Source organism: Asterias rubens, chromosome 1 (genome assembly GCF_902459465.1).
Source record: "Asterias rubens chromosome 1, eAstRub1.3, whole genome shotgun sequence".
NCBI classification, from domain to species: domain Eukaryota; kingdom Metazoa; phylum Echinodermata; class Asteroidea; order Forcipulatida; family Asteriidae; genus Asterias; species Asterias rubens.
Window position 1 is genome coordinate 2303801 of NC_047062.1, and position 12565 is coordinate 2316365.

General features: G+C 38.3%; 1 protein-coding gene across 2 annotated transcripts in view; it reads left to right on the top strand.

Moving 5' to 3' along the window:
- The window catches only part of LOC117288795 (E3 ubiquitin-protein ligase UBR2-like), a 51470-nt gene extending 45583 nt beyond the window's left edge, over positions 1-5887 (top strand). For both annotated transcript variants that reach the window (XM_033769639.1, XM_033769643.1), the window contains exons 44-48: positions 303-474; positions 1424-1501; positions 4015-4191; positions 4980-5081; positions 5399-5887. In XM_033769639.1, the coding sequence (XP_033625530.1) occupies positions 303-474; positions 1424-1501; positions 4015-4191; positions 4980-5081; positions 5399-5540 (671 nt within the window). In that variant the 3' untranslated portion in view covers positions 5541-5887. The remainder of the gene's footprint in view (positions 1-302; positions 475-1423; positions 1502-4014; positions 4192-4979; positions 5082-5398) is intronic.
- Positions 5888-12565: the final 6678 nt, after the last annotated feature.

The following is a 12565-nucleotide window of genomic DNA, read 5'->3' on the forward strand; positions in this document are numbered from 1 at the left end:
CACTTGACTCCTCACAGCACCTTGTAAACCAGTACATGTTGCCAAGCACTTTGTAAACCATTACATATTGCTAAGCACCTTGTAATACATTACATGTTGCTAAGCACCTTGTAAACCATGACATGTTGCTACATGAAGGAATTAGTCTCCTACGTCAAAAATAAGAACTCCACAATACCTCACAGGAAAATATTGAGTGTTTAAGCGCCTTGAGCGTCACTGAGTGAAGGATATGAGCGCTTTATAAGAAAGCCACGATTATTATATTATATCAACACTACCAAATACATCTTTTGTTTTAGGACTTTGCATGGATGAGGTGGAACCTCTCTGTGGCTACCTGGCTTTGCCCTCTGACCTTTCTAGTCTGGTCTCTGATGATCAAGATTCATCTATGCAAGAATTGATCAGGGCGTGGTGTCAGCACCCAGACTTGAGGTCACAGTTGAATGACCCTGATGCAAACATTATAAGGTAATACACAATTTGTATTTGATTTGAAATAGTTTACAACCAGTTTTGTTTTTAGTTTTTATAAAGGGAGTATCAAATACATGTTATTGTTACGTAACCATTTTATCGTTTTAAAGATTTCCATTGTAACTGAAAACGGAACCGTATTTTTAGTGAGGATCATTGTTTATACCTTTAAAGGCAGTGGACACGATTAGTAATTACTCAAAATAGTTATTAGCATAAAACCTTTTGGTAACGAGTAAGGGGGAGCTGTTGATAGTATAAACATTGTGAGAAACCGCTCCCCCTGAATTAAAATAGTTTTCGAGAAAGAAGTAACTTTCCACGAAGTTGATTTTGAGGTCTTGAAATCAAGCATCTGAAAGCACACAACTTTGGTGACAATAGTGTTTTTCTTTTATTATTATCTCGCAACTTGGACGACCAATTGAGGTCAAATTTCCACAGGTTTGTTATTTTATGGATCTGTTGAGATACACCAAGTGAGAAGACTGGTCTTTGACAATTACCGATAGTGTCCAGTGTCTTTAAAGGGTGGCAATGGGGTTTTAGTGTGAACTCCATAGTTTAGGTAACTTTTGTTAATGCCCCTCTTTTTTGTTCTTTTGACATATTTTGTTGAACTGGTATTTTATAATTTTTCAATAGCTTTTAGTGTACTATTACTTAAAAGAGCTCAGTAGGAGAGCTCCGTTTTTAATTGTTGATATATCTTGGTGTTCTTGTTCCCTTCCCCTACATGTATATATCTTTAAAAAAATACTTTATGCACAGTGTATTTTTGGCAAGTCTGCAAATGTGCAAGCTTCTGTGGAATCTGTTTTTTAGGTGAACTGTGTCTCACTCTTTTTTTTGTGATCTAATTTTATATTCATGTATATATTTGGTTTGCAATTTAATTTTGTTATGATCTTATTTTCTTGTGATTTCCTTTTCGATCTTTCAGATTCCCCATTCAGATTAACCAGTTGATTGACCTCCCTGAAGACTACAGTGATCTTATGAACAATGTCTCATTATTCACGTAAGACCTATTGACTTTTTGACACTTTCGGTAAACAGTATTGTCCAAGGCCCACACTGCGTGTATCACAACTTATGGGCAATTCCACGGTAACTCGTGCTACAGTTTATGGTGTCCTTTTTCATAATCCAGGCTCCAGTTATTAAACAATATTTGATTTGGTTCTTAATGTTTTATATTTTGAAAGCCAACATCCAAGGCTAGATCCTCATAGTAATTTGACGAGAAAAAAATTAATTGTTGTATGCATGGGACAGCTCTGAATATCGGTAACTCGTGCTACGAGCAGAGGACATGCTAAAAAATTACCCATTTTTATTTTGATCGTGTCCTAAAACAAAAACCAATCAAGTCTAATTGATTATATGATGAGTGCTACGGTAACTCGTGCTACAGTTTGTCCGGCCATTAACGAAGTACTATTATTTCACAAAATGTAAAAGTTTCTTAAATAGAATTCCTCAGCAACTTGTAAAATGATCAAACAAAAATGTTTTAAGTAAAAATAAACAATTTATAACACCTTCATAAGGCTTCATATTCAACCACAATATTTACAAACCATCGACCATCACAAATCTCAGTGTTTAGGTCTTTAGTAGTTTGCCTGCCACTGCCTACCATAGACCCCAGGCTTTAATATTGCATTTATGCATATCATTATATGCAGAAGAGAGCTCTCAGTTGTTGCCAAGTAATACTTGGTAAAACTAACTGAATCTTCCTGCTGGTTTAGGGGAGAGTGAACTGCGGTAACTCGTGCTACACCGGTAACTCGTGCTACAGTTTTTAACGGATCATTAAAATGTAGTAGATAATGCTTGACAGTTCAATTTCTTATAAATACTTGAGGCACCAAGGGTAGAAGATAGATATTAATTGGCATCAATTAAAGTGTCACCATTTTGTAGTAAAATTTAAAAATGTGTGTTTCGGTAACTCGTGCTACACTATATTTAAAGTATCTGAAGGTAAGCGATGAAAGGAAAAGTGGAGGGTGATGGTTAAAATTGGATGAATATTTCTTGTACACCATATTTCATGGATATAAAATGTAATGACTTTTATTGAAAGCTGCTTATTGCTGAAAACATTGGACCCATTTGAAAAAAGTCAAAGTTTTTAAAGTTTTCCCACTGAAAAATACACTTTCCGAACAAAGTATTTTTTTATAATCAAACTGTGAAGCAAATCCTAAAAAAAGTTTTGTAGAAATTTTAGGCTCAGACGGTCATCGGAGTCGGGAGAAAATAACGGGAAAACCCACCATTGTTTCCGGGCGTTTCGCCATGTGATGACATGGGTTTTAAAATAAATTTGTAATTCGCGTTATCGACAATTGATAATTGTTTTAATGTTTTCTCAAAAAGTAAAGCATTTCATGGAATAATATTTCAAGATAAGTCTTTCACCATTACCTTCTGTAAACCCTGTAAGTTATTTGTAAATCTGTGAACTTTCAATTTTTTTTCTGTACCGAAAGTGTCCAATGGCTTTAAATGGGAAATACTTCATTGTGTTTTGGAAGAGTACATTTATCCAGTCCTGTAGTTTTCATCAAGCACGCCATAAAACCAACCTGTGTGAAAAAGCAGAAACTGGGGTTAAATTGTTTTGCGAGGATAACTATGTAGTGGTTTTCTTAATTTTAAAAGAATTACAGACCAAAATGTTTCTTCAATAGATAGGTATTTATTTGAACTTTAATGTTTACAACTTTGTTCAGCTACCAACGACATACTTTGTCTTTAAAGTATTGACAAAATGAAGTATTGTTTTGAAATCTTTAACTTTGTATAAATGTCAAATTATAAACCTCAAGGGAAAATGACTTGCGACCTCCTGTTAAAGGCAGTGGACACTATTGGTAACTGTCAAAGACTAGCCTTCACAGTTAGTGTATCTCAACATATGCATAAAATAACAAACCTGTGAAAATTTGAGCTCCATTGGTCTTCGAAGTTGCAAGATAATAATGAAAGAAAAAACACCCTTGTCACACGAAGTTGTGTGCGTTTAGATGGTTGATTTCGAGACCTCAAGTTCTAAACTTGAGGTCTTGAAATCAAATTCGTGGAAAATTACTTCTTTCTCGAAAACTATGGCACTTCAGAGAGAGCCGTTTCTCACAAGGTTTTATACCATCAACCTCTCCCCATTACTCGTTACCAAGGAAGGTTTTGTGCTAATAATTATTTTGAGTAATTACCAATAGTGTCCACTGCCTTTAACATGTCGCAGCTCTACCAAGTGAGATATCTAGCCCTATGTTTGGGTTCTCCATATTTGTTCAATATCTTTGTTCGGGATGCCAGTCAGAAGCCAGACAACCGTTAGCTGCCGTTTAGCCAGGGATCACACCCAAGTTTACAATACAACATGGGAAGCGGCAGCTTCACCTCAAGGGGATGTGACTTTTTCATTTCAAATATAAACCCCAAACTATTTTTACCAATGCGTAACTACGTGTATGACAATCGCTGTTCTGTTTTCGACCTTATTAATATCTCTAGGTGTCCAAAGGCTAGTGGAGCACAGAGTGACAGTCGAGCCCCTGCTTTGTGTCTGATCTGTGGTGCTGTAGTGTGTTCCCAAAGTTACTGCTGCCAAACTGAAATTGATGGTGAGACAGTGGGGGCGTGTACTGCTCACTCAATGACCTGCGGAGCGGGCATTGGTCTCTACCTCAGGTGGGTGTTCAGGAACTTGTCAAATGTTGTCTTGCAGACATTCAGATAAAACTTGCAACCTTATGAATAAATTTCTTAGCAAAAAATTGTATCTGAAATTAGTCTTTTCTATCGATTAAAGTTTAGGATGCCTCCTTTTTATCATTGAAACCTTTGTTTAAATTTTATTTAATTACGAGACATGTAACCACATATCAGGATATGTTTTGATTAGTATGCTCTGATCATCTTCAAGATCAGTGGAACGGATCAAAACAATGAGAGGTCAAACCACTGGTTCTTCCCAGAACCAACACTACTCGATCAGAGATAATCACATGGTGTAGCCAAAACTGTTGCTAGAGTGTCCACCATGTAAAGTTGCAAATACTACTCTTGAACTTTGCAAATTTTGCTATATTGTATTCCCACTTCAGAAAACAGCCTTTGTTCATGGTCAAAGATTAATATGTATCAATTGGTGCTTGCCATTGGTTTATTGGGTTGGTGTTGTTCATGATCCATGAGTCAAATTATGCACCATGGGAGTCTCATCATCACAGAAATAGAAACATAAACATATTTTTGGGGCAAAAAGTTGTATTGGACCAACATTTTTACCCTGGTAGGCTTTCGGCAAAGGTTTTTTGAAAACATTTTGTAATGCCTCTACTAAGGTGAAAAACTAGAGCCAATACCACTTTTTGCATTTGTTCCACAGGTCATTTTGGTTGGCAATATCTGCTTTTTTCTTTTCTTTTCCTGGAATAATCTTTTTTTGTGTATCACATTATTTTATTTGACTGCAGAGTGAGAGAGTGTCAGTTGCTGATGATGTCAGCCAAGAACAAAGGCTGCGTCCACCAGACTCCTTATCTTGATGAGTACGGGGAGCCAGATTTAAATCTCAGGTACAAATTATGAAAACACATCCAGAGAATGCCAATTGCATGTAGTTTTTAAATGTTGTTTCTAGTGATATCATACTGTTAAATTTGCGGCGGGAAAAAGAATAATAATTTTGGTTTTTACCCTGATGAGTGTTGGCATTGTTACTCAGTACTTTCCCCAGTTCTGTAAAAACAAAATCACAGGCATATTACTCAAAACCCACGATTCAAACCCACAACCTTAGAAATTCTGGTGTCTCACCAACTAGACTAACAACTAGGCTTGAGTTGGTCGAGTTGGGCAATATCTCACACATATTCCTTCTTTCTCTCTGCAGACGTGGCAACCCGCTTCATTTGAGTCATGAGCATTACAGTCATCTACATGAGACGTGGTTATCACACAGTATTCCATCACAGGTTGCCCACAGACTGGAGGCAAATATTACTCTTCTGACCATTGATTGGCAAAATCTGTAATAGTCTAACTCCAAGAAAGATATGAGGCTCAGTTTGACAACACTGCTTGATGACAGTTCCTTTTATGCTCAGGGTCGTAGCGATGAAGGGGTGGGGTGATAACCCCCCCCCCCTCCTTAGTTTATCTCAGCCGGCATTTTAAGCCTTGGTTCGTAAATGAGCCCAAATGTAGGGATCATCTTGAAAGTCAGAATTGTAGGACTGTTGTAATTTGATTGGTTAAGTACGTGTATACGTTAAAGTGCATATTGACCCAATTTACCTGATGTCTCCATCAGAATAATCTTGGATACGCCATTTCGGTGGTCAATGTCACTGTGAGTTATTCAGTGAAGTGTGCATTTAAGGCGACGCGGCATTTACACGTAAACCTATTGACCACCAAAATGGTGAGCGCGGCATCAGTCGCCGCGTGTGTAGGTGTGGCAAGGGGTCAATAGACCGGTTTGTAGGATGCTGTAGCTTTCCATTGAAGCTTTCAAAATTCTGACATGCATAAAAGTTATTCACTCAACCATGTACGTTCCTGTAGTTAGGCACAAGGTTGCTGTTTAGAAGAACTCTGTGGCGGTACACTGTATTGTAGGCGTATGCCTACATGAACGTTCTTTGGCTCCTAGATTGTGCAAGACGTTTGAGACGCTCCTGTAGAACCAGGGCATTCGTCAGATCCATTTCCAGTCAGCAAATTGACTGCCAAGCACCTTCCCAAAGCCTTCCCAGAGAAAATATAATTGCTTTGTGCTTCTTTAAAGCTTGGTTCATACTTTATACGAGTTGTTAAAAACAGTTTTAATTTGGCTAGTTGCAATGCGCGCATAATGCATGTTTGCATCAAAAGAGTTCACTTTGCATATTGCTCTTGTGTGAAGTGTGACTTTGGTCTTATCCTGTTTTTAAGTGTGACGTAGTTCCACTGTAAGGCCAAACCAACTCCACACAAACTGTCTCCACCGATTACCAGAAACCCATAGGAATGTCCATTCAACTATTTTTTTTTATGAGGTCAAAGTTTCATAAGTGGACTGTGTTTTTACATATATTCTTCAAAGCCTGAAGTTATTCTGATCTGTTTGTTGTCCAAACTGGTGATTTTTGGGGGGAGAGCCAAAATTACACACAAGCGTATGTCAGCTTTTGAGCCAGAAATAGAGAAAACTGTTGGTGTGCAGCAGATCCGTCGAGTGTGACCCAATAACTTACCAAAAAGATTGCAAATGTTCTCTTTTTTATTAGCATAGTGCAGTTATTTCAACGATTTATTCAAGCATGGTTTCCTTAGTTAAGTAAAGTATGCATGTCCTCTTCAGTAAATTGCCTTGCTAGGCAATATATTTTTTGTTTAACCTCTTTTCTTCAGGCGAGTGATTTCACAGTTTTTTTTTTCATGATTTCATGATTTTCTTAAAAGCTTTAGCCCTCAAATTTTCTTGAAAGAGGTTAGTCAGTCACCAAAGGAGAAAGTCAAGGTTGTGTATGAACCTGTAGTTTTGTGTTTCTGGTGATGGCACCAAATCTGAGAACCTTCTGAGTTTTAACATCTGATAGTTTGTGGATCTAGAATAAGGGGAAACTTTGACCCTTAAGCCACTTTCAGGACTTTTCACATTTTGTCAAATATCATCGAATGTTGCCCCAGCATTTTCCGGCGAGACTAGAGACATATTTGATAACTGACTTTGTAGTTAATAATCAACTCATGACAGACACAAGGTTCAACCCTGGACGTTAAACCTTTTTCAAACTTGATCGGTTGATCATTAGCTTAAAGCCCGGTTCATACTTCCTGCGAATGCGAAGCGAATTTGACGTCACAAGCCTCCAATCGCAGCGATATGTATAGGATGTATAGGAAGTATGAAGGGTTAACTTGTTTGATTATTATGAACTTACTAACATAGAAACTTTTGTGAAGTAGTATTTTATAGGGACTCTTGTACAGATAATTATTTGTATACAGGTACAAAAGTTGTTTGAATTTCTGCTGCCGTTTATTTGTATATTTCTTATCAACTGCTCGAAGGGATTTCTGACATGTTCAAGGGGGGAGCATTTTTTGTACAAGTGATTAATAGAAGTGCTGTGACCTGGAACCCCCCGCAATCAGTCAGTCTTCTAAGTATATGGTAACTCAGGATCGCATAGTGTTGGACTGGGATAAGATTGGTTTTCTTGCCCCCATGCCAAGTGTGCGTGGTTTGGTAATTGCAGTACCAAATCAATCAGCTTCAAGCAAAAAAGAGGGATGGATTCGGAGGTATACGAAGTAGGTAGAGATTTTCAGACTGTTTGGCATGACGCTTAGAGACAGTATTGTCATGCTTCACATCTGCTACAATATTGGTAACAAAATAGCTGTTTGTCCTTGGTGAAACCCACTTCTTTCTCAAAAAATCTAAAGTTTATAACAGTGACTTCCACCCCCCCTTTCTCAAAAAATCTAAAGTTTATAACAGTGACTTCCACAAAAAATAGAAATGGTGATGAAAGGACTGTGCCGAAATGTATATGTCTATACCCTTAAAAATGACAAATATTCTGTTGAGGTGCAGGCCAATCACCTCCTTAACTCTTGGTTTGAATTGTGTCAATGTTCTAGGGAGACACGCTCTCTGCAGCGGGTGTACAGGGTTCATCCCCTGGCAGTATCTAGCAGAGAGGTGCACGTACAGAGATCATGGTCTATATTAAGCCTGGTGCTTACTTCCTGCGAATGCTAATGCAATGCGAATTTGACTCGAATTTGACGTCACAACTCTGTTTTCCCAGCGGTATTCGCAAGAGAGTTGCCCACAACTCAACTGCTGCGAATTATTTGTTGCAAATGTGTGACATCAACATTCGTATCGCAGGATGTATGAACTGGGCTTTAAATAGAATTGAAGAATTTAAAGAATTTGAGGTTTTTTTTAGATTAAGCATTGAGCTTGATGTGTTTGTACCATTATATCTTATAGCACCGAAAATGGGGAGTTTGGGCTGAAATGGATGCACTGGACGCCATTTTAGTAAGCAACTCTTATGATGAAACAATAGATCGGTGCAGTCAATGACCAATTGCTATCAATGCAATAACAAAAGTTTTGCATACCATGTTGGAGTTCTAACAACAGATAAAGCTTTAGTTGCCCATTTTTCGCCTTGTGGTGCTCTACGATTTTTGGTTTGTACAAAGTAGTGTCGTTACAAGGGTCTAAGTGAAAAAATAAACATGTTATATTAATCCTTTAAAGCAACATGTTATTTTTGTAGCTATGTAAGATCAAAGAAAAAAAGGAATGTTATTTATAACACTATGTGTATTTTCACAGATGTTTACAATTTAGTTGAATTCCGTTTGATACAGAAGTATTGAAGTATAGGCAGCAAAAAAGATTTGTATTGGTGCAGTATATAATAATAGCTAATTATTTAAGAAACCTCTTCTGAAGTGAATCAGAGATAAGAATTTGTTGTGCTGAGAAATTTTTGAGAAAGTGGATCGAGGTTGCCCTTTACCTAGGGTGATTATATTATTTTATTGTACATTGGAATGAGTAGCGCCCAGTTCATACTTCAGGCGAATGTGATGCAAATTTTGACGTCACAAATTTCGCAACAACTAATTTGAATGTTCCTGCGAATGAAAACAGAACTGTGACATAAAATTTGCATTCATATTCAAATTTAGTATGAACAAGGCTTTAAGGGGTAGTGACTTCAGGGATCCCCATGCACCATTGAGTTGGAAATAATAAAAGGTATAACATTCATGTCTGATTTAAAAACAAATGTTGTCATCCCATTTTCCTTTAAGATTCTGACTGGACATTCTACCTTATGTGCTGTCAAATATAGTAAAGAATTAAATAGACAAGAAGAATGAGCAACAGTTGTGCGTAATGGATGTCAGTAATAAAAAGTTGTAAGCAGTTTTGCTTCCGAAATGTACATCAAAAGCGGAGATTTTCAGTGTGTTTTGTGTTTGTCCATATTTTGCATTATATTGGTAGTTCATTTTTGCTTTTCAATCAATTGATGTGCTCGTTATTTATGGTATTATTTTTGCTGATAACCTCATTCTCTGTTATGTTGTTGAAGCGCGGAGAGATTAATCTGAAGGTCACAGGTTCAACCCCCGCTCTTGTCAATTTTTCAGCCCCCTAAATTAAAGTAACATTTTCCCAGTCAGTTTCCCTTGTGGTGCTATGACTAGAGCAAGCTAGTCGAAACTTTCTTGAGACAAATTCAGAGCTGACTCCGCGGCAGTACAGTTAATTACGATCCTATAAGCCAAAGTAGTAGTCAAGTCTATTTTCTATACCATCCGCCCTGGTAATAGTTAAAAAGCAGGACAGTTCTTTTCAGAACTGAGAAGTCTCCCGAACCTCCGATTATCTACTCCGCGGCAGTAGAATAAAGCAAGACAGTTCACTAAGAACAACTCTACCTGGCAAGTTTGTTACCTCACCATGCAATGCCTCAAATCCTATATAATTACATCTAGTTCTGATCTTGTGAGACCAACTTTTCCCCAGACTTTTTCTTGTGACTGAGCTTTAATATTTCAAGTACATGTAGGGTCACATAATGTGGGGACACTCATCCATAAAAATGGTCCATGCCCAGACCTACCAAGTCTCACGCATTGAAGGTTCGGGATGATGTTCTTAAATGTCTGTTACGCACGATTGTGTCCGACGGTGACGATTAAGTCCGACATCATTTTTTAACTAATGTGTCCGCCCCATTGTGTCCGTAGAACCATTGTGTCCGACCCATTGTGTCCTACAAACCATTGTCCGACCCATTATGTCCTACAAACCATTGTGTCCGACCCATTGTGTCCTACAAACCATTGTGTCCGACCCATTGTGTCCTACATGCCATTGTGTCCGCCCCATTGTGTCCTACAAACCATTGTGTCCGCCCCATTGTGTCCGTAGAACCATTGTGTCCGCCCCATAGTGTCCTACAAACCATTGTGTCCGCCCCATTGTGTCCGTAGAACCATTGTGTCCGCCCCATAGTGTCCTACAAACCATTGTGTCCGCCCCATTGTGTCCGCATTGGGTCCGACCTATTGTGTCCTACAAACCATTGTGTCCGACCCACTATGTCCTACAAACCATTGTGTCCGCCCCATTATGTCCTATAAAACCAATGTGTCCGCCTCGTTGTGTCCGAATTTCGCCAGGTTATGTCTGATGAAACATGTTCGACACACGTTGTTGTTTAAGTTAGTCAACGCCGATTGGATTTCTTTGAGATTAGTCAATATTTTTTTATGGGCCCCAAAATCCCCAAAAGACTTGACCAGTGTTTTGCTAATAGTATTTTTTTTAAACATGTGGCTAAAAGAAACTGTTTTTGTTTTTGTTTCCCTATCACATAATGTTACCTGCTTTGTAAAAGCTGCTGTTATGTCGCAATTTTTGATGTATACGTGGAGTGGCAAGGGCTTAATTCAGTTTCAATTTGATGTATGTTATAGAAGTTTTTATAGCATCTTGCCATTCCAAATTATACTACAACTTGCATTCAATTGTTTCAAACCAAGTTCTTATGATTATCCCTATCTAGCCACGGCTAGTTTCGTGTCGTGGCCGAGCGGTTGAGAGTACCGAATTCAAACTCTGGTGTTTCTGATCAGCAGAGTGTGGGTTCGAATCCCCAGCCGTGACACTTGTGTCCTTAAGCAAGACACTTTACCATTGCTTCGTCCTTCGGATGGGACGTAAAGCCGTTGGTCCCATGTGTTGTGTAACGCATGTAAAATAACCCAGTGCACTTATTGAAAAGAGAAGGGGTTCGCCCCGGTGTTCCTGGTTGTGGCTGCTTCATGCGCCGTAGCACCCTGTAAACCCTTATAAGTGCTACATAATTGGGTCTCAGAATCCATCACTGCAATAACCTATCTTTCTGACAGTTTGTATATACTAGGCGCCTTGGGTACCTTGTTTGGTAGATACGTGTGCTATAAGACTTCGATATTATTTTATTATATTATTTTCCCATTAGATTATTCATCTAAACCTTTCACAAATTGAATGTTATGACTTTTTATACAAAGCCGCGAGGACATGACAAAATAAATCCGTAGCGACAAATTAATGCCAAATACCCACAGTAATATTTACCTGCGGCAACGAAAGCTTTTTTTATCGGTACCACGTCTGGCAATGTATCGTAAGGAGGTTAATTTAAAAAAATACTTCTTTTACTCGTGCTGTTGCTCAAATTACGAGTCCCTTGGCGATCCCCAGAGCGGTCTGTTCTCCCTCGGCATCATCTAGGGAAAATAGAGCGCTTTCTAAGCAATTAACATTAATTATTCAAAATTTGTACATTAAACATATTCAACTCGGTTAATGTTCAGCACAGCCACATGTTTTTAAAAATACTGTTAGTGTTAGCAAAACACTGGTCAAGTTTGGGGGCCCAGAATAAACATTGACTTATCTCAAAGAAATCAAAACGGCGTTGACTTACTTATAAAACAACGTGTGTCAAACATGTTTCATCAGACATACTTTGGCGAAAACAATGCTTCGGACAAGACGGGGCACACACATTGGTTTAAGGACATAATGGGGCGGACACAATGGTTTGTAAGACACAATGGGGCAGACACAATAGTTTGTAGGACACATAAGGGCGGACACAATGGTTCTACGGACACATTGGGTCGGACACAATGGTTTGTGGGACACACTGACACAGCACACATTAAAAACACTATATCCTCCCCTTACCAGTTTTCATGCTATTATGCCTTTTTCTTGAATTGGGAAAAAAAATAATGATGCCTTATATCAACCGATGCCCTAATTACCTTCTTTTGTTAATATGAAGTATGCAAACATATATTAAAACTTGATGGACATTGAAATGTTCACACTACAGTCTACACACCGATCTTCGATGACTTCAAACTGGCCCCATTTGTTTTGAGTTTTTCCTGTTTTCACGGCAAACGAGAAAGTATGGGGTTTCCCGGTGAAGCCATACATGGAAGAAACATCTGCAGTGACTACAAGTGTTCT